Consider the following 20946-nt stretch of genomic DNA (forward strand, 5'->3'; position numbering starts at 1 on the left):
TAAGTACAATATCACGATTCGTATTGGTGGTGTAATACCCCCCTAATGCATCTCGATTTGATAACAGGACTTGAGTAACCACAATTTATTACGTTCGTGGTGTAATAAAACATACCTACCACCTACATATAGTATATTTATTATTTTAAGTACTCCATGGATCGGAGCGATAATTTTATCGCTCTTTCACCAATGCAGGTATAAAGTATTTAATCTTGCAAGCGTAAAATGATTGTAAATCTAACATGACCGAGAAGATTCTGTGTCCGGTTGTCCGGTATCCATGCCAAGCCGTCACCAGCAGGCCAGGCGCGGACGATGCGACGACAATCATATGATTTCCTTTCTGAGGAGTAGTTGCTGGTCTATTTGCGCTCGCGGGTCCCTGATAAGTGATTGCCTAATCGCGTCTCCGTTCTCGGTGAAATAAGTATGCTAATTTGAAAAGATCACAATAATGTAAAATCTAATCCCATCGGCCGGCAGCACGCGGAGAATAGAGATGGCGCCTCGAGTTGAGCATTGCTCAGCGAACTGAGCGAACGGGCCATTCCAGTTCGGCCGTAATGCCCGAGCGTGACGGACGGCCGCGCGATCCGTTCTCGCCACAGCCGCTCCGCGCGCGCGATCTCCGCGACTATTGTTGTGATAGTGAACGCTGAACGCGACTCCCGAGTTTCTGGTTCTCGGTGTGCGAGTGAGCATCCCGCGGGATGGTACGAGACGATCCAACATGGCGGTCACCTGTCAGACGTGGAATGGTACCTGTCAGAAGTGCATTTTCTCCAGTTGCGTGATTTTAGCTGGCGCGATGTACGCTTAGAAGACGCGCCGTGGTGCAGCGATCCTAGGTGAGTTGTCGGGTATCTGCGGAGATAACATTTCTCCGAGGTGAGATGTCGGCAGGAATGCGATAACGCGGGACCGGAGACCACTCGTCGGTGGCGGTGGCGGCTCGCGGCCCCGCGCGCTCTGCCGCCCGCCGCTGACGATACGCGATAATGTATAAAATAAGCTACGTTTGTGTATGCCGTGTGATCTATAAATAGAACCGCCTGCGTGTAGATAGCTAATAGCTACACGATTATGGGCTTTACTGTGTCCGTAGATACGCTGACTTTTGGTTTTGAATATTATTCGCTCGACAAAAGCCAATTATTGCGAGTAACGAGTTCCGCCGAGGACCAAGCAACAAGTGTCATGCGCAGTAATAATATTTGTACATCCCTTTCATTTATAGTTTTACTTTACATCGCCAGATTATATTATACCAATTTTCAGGGTCATTGAAAATACAATAAAATTCATTTTCTTCAAGCCAAACGGGAAATATAAATCTAGACGATATCGTTTTCGTACACGACATGTGATTATTTCTGTTCGTGTCTGATTAGATTCTCGCTGGATTCAAGTTCAACATGCACTTTAGTATCAGCTAACGAGTTCTGACGTGACGTTCCGATACAAGTAAAACAATAATCCACCCACTTCCGATCTTCATAAACACTATTCGTCTTAATGTTTCTAATTGTAGTAACTCGTACTAAAATTACATTTACTATCAGAAAATAAAGTAATAAATCTTTTTTATAGAGCAGGTTTGTTCGGTAAAATATAGTTTGTTATTTTAGCATATTTTTTAAATGCAAGCGGTGGCCTTTTGATACGGACATGTTATTTATAAGGTTACGTGTTTAAAAATAAAACGCTTGTAGGAGATAGAAAAAATCTTGTTTGTAAATATTTAAATTATGAACGAGTGAGAACTTGGCAGTTTACATTAGAGTTCTCACAACTTTATATTATATTTATGTTAATTTACAATGATTCTGCAAATGATCCAAGGTTATGATGTTATAAGTTTGCACGTATTCTAAGGGCAGTAATGTATGTATTTGGCATCCTTATTCGAGTATTCTATTTGAGTTCGACGCAGAACAAAGCGTAGTACAGTGAATATCAAATTATATTCATCCTTCCATGCCATCGCAAACTAATTTAATATTAAGTTTGCAATGTCTCGTATCTACTTACCTACATGTAGAACATGACAGGGATTTAATTATAATGCGTATTTGACAAAATAAATGCAATAACAGCACATTTTTAATAGGACAGTCAAAACAATATATATTTTTTTAAATTTGTCATTCTGACATTTTTTATGGGCATGTTAACCATTCACAATAAAGATAATATTATATCCACTTTGAAAAATAATGCGTATTAATTTATTTTTTCCTAAATAAGGCTTTTGCTGATGAAAATCTTGAAATCGTTTAAATCTTACATTTGTTTTCACTTGTGGATTTAGAATTCGGCACTTTAATTTAAAACCATTGAACTATATATATACTGTAGGTATTCAACTATATATATATATATATATATATATATATATACTTAAATACCGTATGTGAACTATATAATTATATCTATGTTATAAACACGGTTATTATTGTTACAAAAAATCGTAACACCTTTATTAATGTTGACGCAACACCTTAAAAAATTAAAAATATTTTTTAATTTTTTAAAGTTTTAGTTCTTTAACTTCACAAATATTATCAGAGCCAGAATTGTGAACGTTGCACATAAGCCCTGTAGATGCCTAGACTTTCTATATTGGCTTCTCTAAAACTTTCTTAATCTCTTGTAATATTTTAATATTAACACCTCCCTAAGGATAAATCCAATCCTTGTGAACAAAAATTTTTAAAAATTCAAAATATTTATATTATAAGTTTATGTGGTAATAATCATCATCTTCCTATCCTTATCCTCACCCAGTGGTGCATGAGGCACTGCATTGTTAAATCAAAAGCATATCGGTCATCTGTTACAGGAAGGTGAGGTGATCAGTTTTACGCTTCAGGTCAAAGTGCAAGGACAGTCAAATACTTCGTTGAAAGTATTCTAAAGCCCACCATCTACCCGTTATAGAGTCCTGGGGACTCTGCCAGCTGCGAATAGAGGAAAGTTAGCAAAAATATTCCCAGAGAATTCAAACTCTATGCAGATGATGGAGGGGGGAGGAGAGTGTATGGACAGAGGTCAACACGTCCTCCCCCACCTTCAGGATACCCTCAATGCCTCTGCTGTTTTATTCAAAATTATATTACATACAAAATATCCAAACAATCAACACAAATAAACGTATACAAAAATAATGACACAGAACATAGTTTTTTTTTCTAAAAAGTGAAATAAATGCATAAAAAACACATGAGCATAATAAACAGCAATGTTAGAAAAAAAAAATAACATGAATTTGTAATAGAAATGAAAAGATATTTCATATTTAGAAACGAATAATATGAGTGTTCGAGTATGTACGAATTGCAACAAACAGAATTAAATACACGGTTATCTAAATTGAGAGACGGGCCTTGAATAAAGAAGGACTCGTTGGGTGAACAGAGGCGGAGGATCCGAAGATTACCCCCGTAAGGGGAGGAAGAACAAGAGAACGTGTGCGTTCCGCTCGGAAGGAAGCGCAGTCCCAACTGAATAAGCATCCCACAGAAACAGTTGTCTGTCCTACCGCAGTTAACCTACCTAGGCGCCCGCGCATCTGAGCAGTTCCCAACGTGATACTCAAGTCCGGACATACCGACGAAGAGTGCAAGATTCGTACCCTTTGCAATGAAATCCAAGTTCCATGCTAGTCGCATGACCCGTGTCAAACCATTCAGCATCTCATCTCTGGCATCATCCTGGCATCATCACACAGTTCCACAGGATGTGTTCGGCCGATTGATGGTCATCTCCGCAAGCACAGCCCGAGACAGGGGCAAGTCCGATCTTATGAAGCTTGTCTCTAAACTCCCCATGTCCAAACCATTTGTGCAGTTTGATGGTCAAACACCAAGAACGTACTACACATCTTGTGTCTGATGGAAGGTAAAAAAGACCACGGCCAACTCCCAGTACGCCAGGCGCGTGCGGTGAATATTATCAGTAGGGATCCTGACAAAAAATAATCATGTTCTTACTTTTAGTTAGTATGATAGTAGATATAGGTAGTAGATATAGGTAGAAACAATCAACACAAATAAACGTATACAAAAATAATGACACAGAACATAGTTTTTTTTTTCTAAAAAGTGAAATAAATGCATAAAAAACACATGAGCATAATAAACAGCAATGTTAGAAAAAAAAAATAACATGAATTTGTAATAGAAATGAAAAGATATTTCATATTTAGAAACGAATAATATGAGTGTTCGAGTATGTACGAATTGCAACAAACAGAATTAAATACACGGTTATCTAAATTGAGAGACGGGCCTTGAATAAAGAAGGACTCGTTGGGTGAACAGAGGCGGAGGATCCGAAGATTACCCCCGTAAGGGGAGGAAGAACAAGAGAACGTGTGCGTTCCGCTCGGAAGGAAGCGCAGTCCCAACTGAATAAGCATCCCACAGGAACAGTTGTCTGTCCTACCGCAGTTAACCTACCTAGGCGCCCGCGCATCTGAGGAGTTCCCAACGTGATACTCAAGTCCGGACATACCGACGAAGAGTGCAAGATTCGTACCCTTTGCAATGAAATCCAAGTTCCATGCTAGTCGCATGACCCGCGTCAAACCATTCAGCATCTCATCTCTGGCATCATCCTGGCATCATCACACAGTTCCACAGGATGTGTTCGGCCGATTGATGGTCATCTCCGCAAGCACAGCCCGAGACAGGGGCAAGTCCGATCTTATGAAGCTTGTCTCTAAACTTATATCATAAAATTGATACGTTAATCAGTTATGCATTTGTAAATTAGCGATGTAATAAAATTGTCATTTGAATAAATCCTGAGCACGTTATGACAAAATAATTTGTTTTTCTGAAAAGTTTTATTTAAATTTTAAGTCAAATTGAAATCAATTTTCGTTATTAGATTCGTTTTTTCTTTGCATTAGACAAGTTGGAAGCTCTTATCTTTCTCGTACGACAACGTTTTGAACCTTAATGCGCGTGCGCGGGAATTCGAACATTTGTATTTGGACTAGACTCAAAATGAAGAGTAGTATCCAGATTCCAGCGTATCTAAATAATACTATAGTAAACACGCAAACAAAGGTATGTGTGTATACTGAAATTATTTCATGAATTTGTAAATCGTGTGCACTTGAACATTTTCTGCTACAATTTTAGATATATTCGTTTTTTTTTTGTATTTATGATTTTTAATAATGAAATACATAATACTATTTTTTTAAATTCAAGGAATGCGTCGCATCCACAGTGTGTATGGGCGGAATGCGCCTGCTGTACGTTCCATGTCCTATCTTTTCTGCCATCGATTGAGAGTTACGCCTCGCACAATATCTATTTATTTATTTATTTATTAATGAAATCATACAGTCTTTATATAAAACAAGGTACAAAAGAACAATTTTAAAAAGTAAGACCAATTACAGATTTCACACTAATGAATGCAGGAGGAGAGGGGAAAAATAATTTAATTCTAAAAAAGTAAAAATAAAAATATTACATAAAAAGTTCATAAAAAGGAGAAGACATTGTAAAGCTACTCTTCTTTCCTCCCCCTCTCTCTGCTTCCATGAACATTTCAATTTAATTGTAAAAAAAATCACAACTAACAATAAATTATTCGATGCAGGTAGTAGATGTAGGTAAGTATATATCACATGGTTTGCTAAATCTTGTTCAAGCTCAAGCATGGTAGGGACACGCTAACCACTGGACTACTAGGCGAACGCTTCTTCACTCGATTTCGTGTTCCAGAATTTTTATCTCATAAGGAACCTACAAAAAAAAGAATCACGTAAGATCCTATAAGAAACAATTGATCAAAAAAGCAAAACAATGTTAGATATCTAGTGTGTAAAAAATCAGTAAGTTCCATAATTCAAGGAGAAAATACAAGAATACGTTTGTATGAAGAAAAATCAGATCGCCTTTCCTCTTAATGTAACATAAAGTTACAGCACCGTTCCTAGAAGAATTTTTAAGCGCAGTCGAATAATAGTTGAATGTGGTTTTACACTGAAGTATTTTATTGTCCTTGGATTGGCGCCTTAGATTGTAACAGATGATTGATATATATATATATATATACATCAGAGGCAGACGGATGCAAATCCAAACGTCAAATGTTCAACTAGTGGAACGGAAGGCCTGTTGACTACTGCCAACAGGTCGGCTTCTCCTGAAGAGTTTTAAGTGGTTTCCTCTCCACGTGAGCAAATGCTGAGAAGTTCCTGATTAGCCCACATTAATATATCCCTCCTGATCCCAATAGTTTAGATAAATTTTAAGATATTTAATTGCAGAAAAATCCACTTTTTTAAATATAAACCTTGTATATTATAAGCAAGGTAAATAATAAAGCAACTCCCATATATAAAAATAAAAAAAATGTTCAACTAAAGCCTAAAGAATCTACTTTCTCTTAGTGATTTCTAATCATTTATAGCACAAATTTGTATTTTGTAATACGTTGGTTCTTTCATTATAAGACTTACATTTCTTCAAAATCAATAGACGACCTGATCATAAACTGGATACGAAAATCGAAATGTCATTTCATCAAATTCTAGATTTGCGTCCGTCTGCCTCTGAGGTACTGATATTATGTGTTCCATTTGGTGAACCAATGCAGTGCCCTATGCACCACCTGTAGCGGATAGAGATGTGATGATGCAGATTTACGTAAATGTTAAAAGCAGGTTCTTATTGCATTGCTCTTAATTACTGTCGTTTTTTTTTCGCTTCTAAATTTCATCCTGATTCTTTACATGGATTTTACATAAAAAACCGCTTTCATTTTTACCAACTCATTTTTCTGACACCTTTTTCCGGTTTTGACTCATTTAACGTCAAAATTCGGCCAAATATTTCGGACTGGGATAAAAATATTCATGAACAAATTTGTGCAAATATTATAACAGCTTTATAAAGAATTTAAACAAAACAGATTCAAGTTTTATCTAATGTTTTGCCGTGGTTAGAAGTCAGTTATAAATTTGATTTTAAATAAAGTACAGCCCATTTTTATTATTGCATGTTTTACATACAAAATAAATCATTATATACATTGTGAAAAGTGCGTTGTTGCCACAGGTAAGTCATGTCTGATTTACATTAAAATGCATATATTATAAGTTAATCTTAATGCATAATTTTGTACACTAAATTGGAACTGTTTTACTTATTTATTTGAAAAGTAAAATTAGCTCTTTACCTCTAACGGCAATCTACAGACAAGTAAACATATTGCAATAAAATACTTTTCAACTAATTACAATGGAATTCCATTAATAAAATTTTCAAAAATAACATACATCAAAAGTACAATTATTGTAAATTATATATCGTATTATCAGCGCTATGATTTTTTAAGTTTTGTATTTTTGTAATTGCTCCGCGTGTGACGTCTTAAGTTCTCTTCCCCTTATCGGTGAGTTCTGCTGATTAGCCAGTTGATTAACCGTAAACCGGAAATCTTTCACAGCTCTCTTCTCATTGGTTGATTCGGAAGAACTAGTGACGTCATTCAAAGTAATTAAAATTATTTTTATTATTTTTTCATACATTTTTAAGAAACTTCGCCGTACAATTTAGTGCTCTAATTTTTACAGCGCGTACGAATACATTTTCTTTATCCAATTTTCTGTAGGGCTGAACTTTCTCATTCCATTTGTTAACCACTTGTATTTTCCTGTAATATGTTTACCAGTCTGAAAGTCCCCGTTAGAAGTAAAAAGGTAATTTTATTAGTCAAATAAATAAGTGAACTTGTATCATATAAAGTTTATATTTGAAGCACTAACTTTGTGGTTATTCATTACCGACCGGTTTCAAAGCAAACAAGCTTCTTTGTCAAGGTTTACGTAACTAATTAGTTTATTTATTTTATTTCATTGAAATTGTATCAATTTACATTATTTATGAAAATATAATTTATTTCCTAATTGACAGTACAATTTCAATTCAGAACAATTCGTTGAAAAGTATATGTATTTGAAGTTTATTTTCGTTTCTTTAAATAATTTTCTACGCCTTTATACAGTTTCTTTTTTAAATATTACGCTTTCGGTTCCTGGTGAAAAAACGAAAATTGAAATGTGTTTTTTCTCAAGCCTGACTGTTCTGTGCTGTAATTGAGCCGCTTGGCCTCTTGTGTTGAACAAAACAAAAACAAATGGAAGAATGAAAGTAATATTGATGTTCGAACATAAGAAGAACGTGAACGTGAACGTTACGAAGTGTAAGAAACTTAAATCAGTCGATGTCATGTTGTAAATGTTAGCCCTGTAAATGTCGAGATTTCCAGATTCCTCGCTTTAGACTCTCCATCTGGGTTGATGTTAAAATAAACCCGCTAATTTTACAAATAAACATTTCTATAAATTTTCTTACGTGAAATGAAATCATTGTTTACTTTATCCGCAATGAGAAATTAATTATTTTCCGTTTGTTTATCGTAAACATATCACTGATCTTGCATGGAAAATTACGATAGAAACGTTAGGAATCCACGCGCCAATGTAACATATTATTAATTATACAGATTTTGTGCACAGTACTTACCTATTCACAATTAAATTGCTATTAAACAGCGTGAAATATAAATATTTATCTAACTCTTGCTAGAATTGTGCGGAATCGTACCGCGTAGTACGCCTTTATCCGGGGTTCCACAAAAGTAAAAATAAGAAAAAGTTTAAATGTTCCTTTGCGTTTTTCGTATTGCTTTATGTTATCAATTTTGGCAAACTTTCTAGGAGGTATGTGAAATCATAATCCAGTACTGCGTGTCTTAAATAGCCTGTCCGATGAAGTAATAAAATGTAAAACCAACAAATATAAATCAAAAGTTTTTTTCACAAAATAGATTTTTACTATTAGCGTGCCGTAGTTTTGCTTTTTATATAAATTATTTTTTATGGGAACTAGGACCACCCAAAACCATATAAATGCTTTCAGTTTTATCTGCCGTCTTCGGACGACGATTTGCCAAGATAGAGGTTGGGGTAAGATAGGAGAGTTACTAATTGGCAAACAAAATTTAAGTCTAAAATAACTTTAGAATTAAATTACGATTTATATATCATAACATAATATTATAATGCCAACGTACGGAAAACAAATATGAAACGATAATTTCGAAAAACGGAAAGGTACTGACACAAAATTTTATTCTGATACTAAAAAAAACCCAACAAAATCGCTTCACTTTTGGGGTGCGGAAAATGGGACAGCAAAACGTCGATTTTAGTTAGACATAATCTGTCCGCCAGCAGTTATCTTTTACGCATTTTTATGAGAGGGTAACTAAAAAAACTATGTTCAAATACCTAATCATTAAATTTCTCTGATACTACGTATTCTCTTAAAGAGAGAAATCCGTGCATAAATAACCTGCGTTTGGAATTTGGTGGGAATTGAAATAGGTATAATATGTCTAAATTTGTTGCAACACAGAGAAAAAACATTTTTGAGAGGGGAATGTGGAAGTCTAGGCATTTACACGGCTTATGACCTGTCATTGGCTGGTTTTTGTGGCCACTTTACACACTGTGCTAAATTCACCATTCTGCCTATGTTTAATAATCCACATTTCCTCAAATCTTCCATCTATGAACTTTTGTGAAGTAAAAGAGGTAAAACATTTAATTATAAATTAGTGGGTGAGATTCATCTCGCCGAACCAATTCACCTGCTAGGCAACGTCTGAAAACAATTTTCCAACTTTCATACTTCTTCTCAAACCAGTTAGTTTAATCAACGATGTTTTGAGTATGTCTAAATGTTTGTATACAGGCTGGATTTCTTCCCTAGGGAGTTATTTACATTTAAATTTGTCGTAACAGAGAAACCAACCAATGCCAGGTCATAAGCCCTGTAAATGCCTAGACTTCCAAATTTCCTTCTCAAAAATGTTTTCCCTCTCTGTTGCAATAAATGTTAATGCATAAATTACTGCCTAGGGAGAAAATCCAGCCTGTCAACAAACATTCTGACATACTCAAAACATTGTTGAATTATTTATAATCCAAATAATATGCATGAAATTTTGAATGCGAAATTTTTCAATAAGAATAAAAACTTTTCTACCAACGTTTTTAATCATACTTATAATATTGTTGATTTAACCAACTACATACTATAAAAAGTAAAATAATAGAAGAGTATTTCCAGGCGTTCACATCCACATTAATATATTTAATGTAGGTTTTACCTCTTACTTAAGAAGAAAAATCACCAAATGTATCAATTAAAGGATTGATTTCCAAACTTAGGCAATGGTGAAGTTGAACTTCCATTGTAAATGCCCAGATTTTAACATTTACCCTCAACTGTTCTCGAACTCCATTGCTATTTATTAATAAAATGATCACTAGTATAATAATAAAATATTTATGGCGTTCTGCATATTATTGTAAAGAAACACGCTACCATACATTCCTGTCACGTTTCTACTCTCATTATTAACTAGTAATTAGGAACGTGGAAAATATAATTTATGACTGTAATTAAATTGAATTAAAATGTTTTAAAGTCACTTATCGTTTGTACCTTGGATAGGTCAGTGTTATTAATGATTGATTGTATGACTGCATTTTGATCAGCGAATAAATGTATGCACCTTTACCTTTTTCCAACAAAAAAACATAATTTTACGGAAAAAAATATCACTTGAATCAATATGAAGATATTGTTTAAAACCGATATTTTGAAGGCGGCAGCGTGTTTATATATTATCTATACTATGATTTTTCTAAGAATGTCACCTCACAGTTCTATTTAGGGACGTCTGACTACTAAATGGAAGCCACGAAATGTCGATTTTTCCTTAAATTTATTTTTCATATGAAAATATTGAATGGCTTGTATAAGTAATACGTATTTAGGCACCTACGCAAAGTTAAGTCTGTGGCGTATTAAAAATTATAGTTTAATTGTTGTAAAATATTACGACGAATAAAAAATCGATTTAGCTACATCATTCCATGTCCCCTCCCTAGTTGGAGCATATGGTATCCACAAAGAGCCTCCATGCATCTCTATCGGCAGCCAACTCCTTTGTCGATTTAGTATTGCTACAAAAATGTTTATATCACTTTTGAGAGTATATGCGATGACTTGATAAATAGATATTTGGACATTGTTTTTCTGTCACTCTCTCACAAATGCTTCCCTGATGCTGTGCGAAAAAACAACTGCACATCGGACTGATTGTGCCTAACTAAAATCGACGAGAATAAAATTTTCTGTGTTTTGCGTTTTCCAATAATAGTTATATTTGTATACCTGCGTGACGTACGTCCAAAGACAGCAGATACAAACGGGCGTTTTTAATGGTTTTAGGATGGTCCTAGTTCCCATAGTAAACAATTTATATTTTTAAAAAATTAAAAAATGACAGGGACACGCCAATGGTAAATATCTTTATATAGGTACATGTCGGCGCGTAAAAACAATCTCTCCTCAACTGCCATAACCGAGGGAGAAAATACTGGAATACGTTTGTACGAAGAAAAGTCCGATGTCGTTTCAGAATTTGAATTTAAAAGTCGCCCAAACGTTCAGATACCATTCGTATAGCAAATAATTATTTATTTGAGAACAAAACGAACAGATTCAGAATAGTAATAATAACACATCACTTATATACTAAAATAGTAATAGCCATTAACTGTTTTTAAATCAATGACAACAAAAATATAAAATAATAAAACTAAATAACGACAATAACAATACAAAAAAGGCTCGAGTATCACCGACATATATTTATAACTAATTATAACAGCCACCCACTAATACTTCACCAACAAACAGCAAAATGATCTACAAACTCTTATTCGCGTTGTCCCATATTCCCAGAATAAAAAAACAAAAAGGTCCCAAAAACCTATTACCTATCGAGTTCTTGTTAAATTTCCATGGTAAAAATATCTATTACTTGAATAATCATTAAAATCAATTAAATGTTCAGAAAATGTGAAAAAAAATAATTATATAATACCTACCTCTAATTCCTCAGTTGTACTAATTAAAAAAAAATATTCTTGATATTTTTAGTACCGTGGTATATATTCCAATTCGCGCACGAATTTACAAAAAATGTGTCTTCTGAAAACAATTTTCTGAAAAAAATGCTTAGTGTAAAATAAAAAACGTTTTAATTCATGCTCAAAATACAAAGAACTGAAAAAAATCAAGAGTAACTTATTTGAATCCTAAAACGTAATTTTACATATTTCTAATTGTTCGAACTTTTAAAATATTTTGAAATATTTTATCTAGTAATTTTTGAAAATTCAAAAACAAAATCAAAATATGTTAATTGTTTTACGTGTTCACAATATTATGTCTGTACTCTTTTATTTGAATTTTAATAAACACTAATGTCTGAGCACCCGATTAGCTGACAGTTTATCGGGATGAATATTGTTTAATATTTAATGTTTTATAACGTAAAATAATATTAAACTGACATGTGTATTTTCTTGAATAAAGACTATGAAAAAAATATGCATGTAGTTACAATGCAATTCAATAAAACGTTGACCCATTAAACATTCTTTAGGACACATGTTCGCGGTTTTAAAACACCTTCTCATTTCAATTTAATGTTATTTTGTTGTATTTCATTTTATTTATGTAGGTAGTAGGTTGACATTTATGGGATACCTGTCACCTCTATCTATTTACGTTCATGATGTCCTTTGATTGACATCAAACATGGAGATGTGACATAAATCAATTAGATTTGCACACGAATTCTTCACTTGAGAAACGACGTAAGTAAAAAAAGACAAACTTTTGTAAAAATAAAAAAAAGAACTTCTTTATCCCTTCGCGGATTTTTGTATATTGCACACTGCATTGCAATCAGTCTTCAGTTGCGATTTTAAATGATTTTTTTATCATGTAAATGTAATATGATCACACGGACGCTTTAGCTACTGGTCCAATATTACATATTTGTTTATTTTCATCTTAATTATGGTCAATATTACTTACTGTCACATATTAAACCATATCTTTTTTGGCTGCGTCTTAATGTTTTATAAAAACGTATTGTAAACTCATATTACGAAAATAAGACGCATGATAATTTACATATTACTTATGCTGAAAGGTCACTTTCAGAATATTAACTGAATGGGGAAGTTTAGTACTTTTTAAAATTTTTATTATTTGTAAATAGACTACCAACTAATCCAAAAAATGTATCGTATTATTATTATCATCGCTACGATTTTTCAAAGTTTTTTTAATAACTCGACGTCACTAGTTCTCTAAGGCGAGTTGTCCTAATTGATGGGTTGAGTTTTGGAAACAGAAAATCGATCTCAACACTATCAATGTTAAGCAAATATTAGTCCAGAGCAGAGTAATTTTCTCAAACTGAACGGTTTGGGTAGGTAGAAAGAAATTGCCTTAAGGCAATATACCCGCCCTTATATGTATATATATTATATGAAATTAAATAAATAAATCATTGTACCATGTTCGTCTTGTTTTGTTTTTTGTATTTATCGCATTGTACACTTATGTAATGGTTAATAAATATTTATTAATATTATTATTGGTTAATTAAGAAGAACTCATGATATCATTTAAAGTAGTTAATTTTTTTTTCATAGGTACATTTTAGAAAATGGAATTTTCCGTAGCTCTGAACTTCCTTGTTGGAAATCAAACCAAAAGCTATTGTTTTATTTTATTCTATTGGAATGCCAATAATTTTATATAAAATAAGTAATGGTATATATTTGTTATATTATTATTGTTAGTGATCTAATAAGTTAATCATTGTGTTACGAAGTCTAGAGCAAACTTTGACACTGCGTTTTTGTTTGTGTTCTGCAGTTTTATACTGGTTATAGAAATTTCAATTATGCCGAGAAAACTGTTTATAAATTATTTGATATGCAAATTTGTACATATCTTTCGATATTGGCTTGCCTAGTGATAGAAAAATAGGAGAAAGGGAATTGCGATTTGTTCATAGCTAATAAATAAATGAAAATGCAATTACAACGTCAAAACAACATTGATAGAAACTTTTTTACAAAACAAAATCTAGACTTACGACGTTTCTCAATCAAGTTTATTGTGTGTAAGTACTTATTACTGTTTGACTCTTCACTCCGTAGTATGCAAAACATCTGGTCGATTGCTATTCACTATTCATGAATAAATTTATTCACCTACCAATCAATACGTTTTTCCGGTAACCTGCTTTTGTTTATTTGATAGATTAGAAATATGAAGATTTATTCCATTTAATCAAGTTGTCTGAATATCATTACAATATCTATTCTTATCTGATTAGATGTGTTTTTACATCCACATTCAATGCTATTACTAAGAGAAAAAAGCAGTGAGGTTAATAATACGATTCCTAATCTTTTTACCAGGAAAACTGTTTGTTTAGATACTCATGAGTTCTAGAAAAAAATGCTTTAAGTATGCATTAAACGCGTAAAATGAGAAACTTCAGTCCTACGGGAAATTGGATACCAAAAATGTTTTTTTGCTCGGTATAAAAATAAGAGCATTAAATTGTAACGCAAAGTTTCTTGAAAATGTGCCGAAAACATGAAATTTTATTTTTTTAATACGCACTAATTTGAACGACGTCACTGGTTCAAATGAACTAACCAACCAATCGGGTGAACTTGCAGAGAAGAACCTCTGACGTCACACGCAGAGTTATTTCAGAAATACAAAACTTTAAAAATCATAGCGACGTTCATATTTATAAAAATTGAAAAAAAAACATTTTGCCTTAGTTTAATAGTTTATTAACAAATACATATTTTTTTTAAAAACCACTGAACTTCATCTTTGTATTTTCTCTGGAACGATTACAAATCTAATAAACGAGTGCCAGATTTGATTGCTTTTTAAATAACGCATCGAATTGGAATAACATTAAAAACTTTCTTAAACATGTCCAGAAAAGTTAATTGCACAATTAAATTCAAATAAAATACAACTCTTTTATTTTTTGTTTTCTGATAACGATTTGGATATTTGGCAATACGGATAAGCGGAGTTCTACTGTACATCGTTGTAGCTTTGAAAAAATAAGTAAAAAAAGTGTTCTGGTGTGCACAAGTCATTTTAGCCTAATTTTCATATGCGTCATTCTGGTTTTCAGCCTCCCTTAGGGCGACATTTTTTTGTAACATGAACATTTCTTGCAACAAAATGTTTTACGACAATTTTGTTTATTAGGTTGTATAATGGTCAGTGTGTTTGGAGAACGCACAAAAATGTTTAATATTATAATATGCATGTTTTTAAATTACGTCATGTGTTAGTCGTGTGAATTTATAAGAGATTTTCTTGACATTTTGGCTTCTTCATTAGACTTCAAAATAATCGTTTTCCTCTCCTTGTTCTAAATAATCCAAGGTAAATTACCTAAACAATTGTATGTTTCTATTCGAGCATTTACTTGTATAATTTTGCGTAATTTGCTTTGCGTCTCATTAACACGGTTTAGGTATTTAGTTCACTTATGAATTTAATTTTCTTTTCAAACAATTAAAATAGATATCCCCAGGACCTACGCGATTAAAATAATATTTATCTCTTCGGGAATTTATAATTTATGTCCGAAAAAACATTGCTTCACGTGGTACTGAATTTTGCGATTAGGTTTTTATAAAGCCGTCTAGGTTTTTGAATTTAAGCTATACAATACATTTATCAATTAATTGAATCGGAATTTAATTTGAAACATTTTATGACGGTAATTATTATTTATTTGTTTTACATAATATTATTAGTAATTCTTTAAATACAATATAAAATAAAAACATCGTAAACATTTAATATATTTCAATTCTTCTTTTCGTGTCGTCATCAACATTAACAGCTCATACTCTTTCAGTTGTCCCTCTTCTCTGCTAAGCGGAACGATTTAGTCACTGAAGAGCCTGTCCCAGTCCTTATCTGGTCGGTCCAGCGCCAACGTGTTGGTGCTCTTTCTCTCCCTTTTCCCTCCATGCAGCCGACCAGCGCAGATTCTCTCGGATTTGGTACACTTTCCAATTCTGTTAGATATACCTACTCATCCCATTATCCCTCAGCGGATACAATTGATAACAATTTTCATTAAAAGCCCTTCATATCCCTCAAAACTGTAAAGGGGCTTAATGAAATACAACAGTAGTTGGAAAAATTCACGATTTTGCACATTATTTCAATCTGTGAGTCTCGGGGCATTGACTAGACCTATATGGAAAATAGATTTACAGTGCCAATTCTAAATATTTTTAGTATCGACCCCCGAGAAAGCTAAAAATTGAAGTAAGAAACATAATGACCACCTCAATTAAACATTTACATTACTAACACGACAAGTCACGAGTGTCATGTTCAAACCACAAGACATTTTCTCATTTTGCTTTTGCCAGTTCAATATAGCTGAAGAATCGCATGAGTGGACATTTTCATTAGTTGATTGTGTCTGAAAAGCAGATACAAGAACATTTTTATCTAACGGAGTACCTGTATTTTTAGGAAATAATTCCTTGAAATTATTTTTCCTATTCTAACGATGATTTGCAACAATGCGTGCCAATGAGAATATTACTTTTTAATATATGCAAACATTTTTTGTGTTATCACAATAAAAAATACACCTCGAGATATGAAATGAATTTATTGTTTATAAATCGTAGCTAACAAATAAATTTACAATGAAAAGTCTGCATTAATATCATCGATTAGATCTAAAACTCTTCGTTTAAAAGTCCTCATTTGTATTTCGGTAAATTCGTTTATTTCTGGCATTATGCTCAGGAGGAACATTTTCCTACAATCGTCATTACTCGTGGATGAATTGTCTTTGGGAACTTCTTCAATTTTTTTTCGTTTCAACTTGTTTATCTTTTCCTTTTCTTTCGTAGGAATGATAACCCTTTCCTTATTACATTTTTTGTCCTCTGTAACGTCAATCACGTCATCTGTAGAACCATCATTATTAGAGTCATCGTCAATTTCTTCTTTGGTTTTTATATTTTCCATATCGAGATCATCCCGTTCTGGAGAAAGTGGATCATCGTCGTAATCGCCGAAATAGTCATCCTGGAGAGATGGTTTAAATGTCACTTTTAGGAATGGAATTAAATATTTTAAGTGTGCGTTTAAATAATAGGGATGTTTTTTTATCGGCGTTTTGCGTCTCCTGACGAAAACGGATCTCAAGTTTTTCCATCTGGTCTTGCAAGTCTCGCCTATTAAAAAACACTCTGGTAAGATAAAATAGTAAAAAAAATACATGAAGGTTTATGTGCGAACGTTTTATCATCATAACCCTTCCACGCATTATGATGTATAGGGCACTGGATTGGTATGTACTTGAATTGTAGCGTACCTCGATCATTTGTTTCATGAAGGGTAGATGATCAATCTTACGTTTCCCAAATGAAGTAAGAATACATACAAATTGAGACCTAAGTACGAACTTATAAAATAATTTAAAATTTAATTTTGGTAGACGCAAAAGGTATACTAAACTGAAAAATTTAATTAGAAAATAAAAAATAAAAGAAATTGTACTACAAGCAAATATACAGGTTGTTCTTTAAACCCTGTCACATCCGAAACCACGATGATCAGTATGGGCAAAAATACATATTAGCATATTTAAAACAATATTTAAACGCAGAATTTTTTTAAAAATAAAATATTCAAAAAAACAAATGGTTGTATACTTCTGCAGGGGAGAAGCGAGGGGAGCGTGGCCATGTGGTTAACGGTGTATCAGACTCCCTCCTCCCCTCTCATCGCTTCTCCTTTGCAGAAGTAAGCAACCATTTGTTTTTTTTAATATTTTATTTTTGTAAATTTTATTCGTTCTGAAAATTTATTTCAATGTGTCAATATGTCTTCTTGGTCATACTGATCATTGAGGTTTTTGATGTGACAGGGTTTAAAGAACACCCTGTATAACACAATAAGCTTCAAGTATGATATTTTTTCTATGCAATATTTGTTAATCCCTGGACTGGCTCCTGAAACGTAAGACTGATGATTGATGTACGAATACAGTGCCCTAATCACCATTTGGTGCGTATTTTGTATAAAATTGATGATAAAACACTTTATGATGCATGAAAATAGATAATAACTAAATAAGTATCTAAAATAGAATATATGATAATGATTATAATTTACCTATCCGCACTCAGTGGCGTATATGGTACTGCATTGGTATTACAATTACAGCGTATCTGAATCAATTTAATTACATGAAAGGTAAGGTAATAAGTCATACGCTTCAGGTGCCAGTCCATGGAAAATGAAATATTGCAGCCTAGAACCATCTTTAAAACCTGGAACCTCAAACGTGGGAGGCGAATGCGCCACCCATTGCACTATGGATCTGATTTATCTTCACTCAACGAGGAAGTTCAGTGCTACGTAAAATTGAATCCAAAAAATATTTTCTTAGACGCAGTAAAAGTTAGAGCATTTATTGTTTGGTGAAGTTTCTCGAAAAAAAATAAAAAAAATAACAGAAATGATTTGAATTAAAAAGAACTACGTCACAAGTTCTTCAAAATCAACCAATGATAGAGTGTTGTGAAAGATTTCCGGCTTTCGTGATGCCAATCCACCAGTCAACAGAACTTATTAAAGAGAACTTGTGACTTCAAGTGCCGAGTAATTTTAAAATTTCAAAAATTTTACCGAGTTTGAAATTATATTGAAAAAAAAAAGCACTGAACTTCCTTATTTCCTTTTTCAGAATTATTACTTGAAAGTAGCCATCGAGTCGAAAACACTCGTCCAGGGTTCTGATTCTATGCACACACAGAACTGTATTTTTCATCCGCCAGGTCACGGACAGGAACACACCACACGAAAGCAAAAAAATTTTTTTTTAAACCTAATATAAATGACGAAGAATTCAGTTCTGCGTTTGAAATAGTCAAAATCCTAGACGAGTATTTTTGACTCGATAGCTGCTGATCCTCAAATACAAAATCGACAAGAGATATGTCCGTCTCAGACAGAACTTGTTGGCTCGTTCGCGTACCATATTCGAGGTCCCGGGTTCAATCCCTGCTAGGGTCAACGTGGAATATTTGTTTTGATGGTAGTTTTACCCTGTATCATTTTATCGTCTTAGTAATGGGACGTGAAGCGTAAGACTGATAATTTTTCCTTCACGTAATAGATGATCGAAATACACTGCATTTGGTGTTCAAATGCAGTGGCTTATGCACTATTGGGTGCGGATAGAGGCATGATGATGAATGGAACATAGATAATAAAAACATTAAAAAGTAGACCTTTTTATATCCTGTAAATTGTTAATATGAGAAAAAATTGTGTTTGTTTAAATTTTGAAATATTTCTTTATGTTCTGTAATGTATATTTGTTTTAATTTTTACTACTATGAATAATAATATTTACGCTTCAATTTTTGTTTTTATTTGTATTTTGTTTTATAATTTATATTTATTTTTTATTTTTTAATATTATTATTATTGATTTGAATTATTTAAGCATCAGTCAATTAAAAACATATATTAACATATTACAACAGAAATGAAGAACATTTAAGAGAAGGTAATATAGAAGTCTAGGCATCTACAGGGCTAATGACCTGTCGTAAGCTGGTTTAAGTGGCCACTTTACACACTGTAACATTCATTTTTATTTCATTTCAGCTCTTTAACTTTAACTTCAACAGATGAAAGAATTGAAGGAATATAGATGTTCAAACATGGGCAGAATGGTAAATGGTTACATAGTGTGTAAAATGGTCACTTAAATCAGCCAATGACAGGTCATAAGCCCTGTAGATGCCTAGACTTTTATATTACCTTCTCTAAAATGATCTTCATCTCTGTTGTAATGTGTTAAATTAACAGCCCCCCAGGGAGTTAAACCCAGTCCTTGTCTATAAAAATTTTGACAAAATTAAAATGTTGTTCAAAAACATAATAGTAACTTTAAAAAAAAATAATTAGCATATACTTTTGTTTAAAAAAATGTATTCTAATATTGGCGCTTATTTTTTAATTTTTTATATCTATCGTATTCTTCTAGTAGCCTTTATTTCAATTTAAAATAAAATATATACCCACACACAGTCCATGCTTTTGTGGGATTTTTTTTGTGTTAATGTAATAGCATTTTTACATTTGTAACTTGTGTATATCTATTGTAAAATTCAAAGAAAAAAATGCAATAAAAAAAAATGGTAATAAAAAAGGTTCTGCCTAAACATAGGAAGTTCTTAGTAAGTCGGAACCCGAAACAAAGAAACTCTGTACATTAATAATACAAAGAAATAAATAAATGAACAAAAAAGACATAAAATACAGATACAAAAATGAACGTATTTTTTAGGATACTTATGACGCTACAGTTGCGTTGCGTCGCGTCGGGCCGAGTATCGCTTCGCTGCGTTTTTGTCACAGACACACTCATCTCGAATCGCTTACGACTTTGTATCCGAACTAAAACAGCGAATACCGATGCTTCTCTCACCTGTTTGGGCTTGAAATGTCCCATTATATTCTTCATTTACCGCTCTAGCTATCGCCTCCCAAGCATCAAAAGTGTTGATGGGGTCCGAATGCGAATTGTCGTACAGGCACGGGTGTTTCTGGACCTCTTTCACAAGTTTCACGTTGAATCTAGGGTCGTCTTTTTTAGGGAATGCGCTCATTTCGCCGGCCGCGAAGCAACGAGGCGGCGCGCGACGGCGAACGGGCGGCGACTGACGGCAGACGGGGACGCAGACAAATTATAACCAGTCGTTCAACCAACCAACCAACCAACGTTCAACCATGCATTGATCGTAACGGCCGACGCGACGCGCTGGCGCTGTGCAGGCTGATAAAATACTTCGACTAGTATCGGCACCTAACATTTTTAATGACATTTAGTTTTTTTTCTTTTCTTAAATAATAAGAACGCGAGGAGAAAAGG

General features: G+C 33.4%; 2 protein-coding genes across 2 annotated transcripts in view; one reads left to right on the forward strand and one right to left on the reverse strand.

Moving 5' to 3' along the window:
- The first annotated feature begins 514 nt into the window (after positions 1-514).
- Positions 515-20946, forward strand: part of for (cGMP-dependent protein kinase for) — a 328386-nt gene continuing 307954 nt past the window's right edge. Inside the window, exon 1 of the mRNA XM_088232398.1 lies at positions 515-851. The gene's annotated coding sequence lies outside the window, so the exon portion shown is untranslated. The remainder of the gene's footprint in view (positions 852-20946) is intronic.
- Positions 16638-20730, reverse strand: LOC148277791 (uncharacterized). The gene is made up of 2 exons (XM_088232400.1): positions 20503-20730; positions 16638-17230 (listed from the first exon to the last, which is right to left on the reverse strand). Exons 1-2 carry the CDS (start codon positions 20681-20683, stop codon positions 16689-16691), a joined length of 723 nt encoding a protein of 240 aa, XP_088088526.1. The 5' UTR covers positions 20684-20730; the 3' UTR covers positions 16638-16688.

Source organism: Micrasema longulum, unplaced genomic scaffold, assembly GCF_059751315.1.
Source record: "Micrasema longulum isolate JH-2025_06_02 unplaced genomic scaffold, ASM5975131v1 h1tg000979l, whole genome shotgun sequence".
In the NCBI taxonomy this organism is placed as follows: Eukaryota; Metazoa; Arthropoda; class Insecta; order Trichoptera; family Brachycentridae; genus Micrasema; species Micrasema longulum.

Coding starts and splice junctions, on each gene's coding strand:
- LOC148277791 (XM_088232400.1), bottom strand. CDS start 20,683: ATGAGCGCATTCCCTAAAAAAGACGACCCTAGATTCAACGTGAAACTT. Junction 17,231..20,502: donor GACATTTCAAGCCCAAACAG/GTGAGAGAAGCA, acceptor GTTTTTTAATAG/GCGAGACTTGCAAGACCAGA.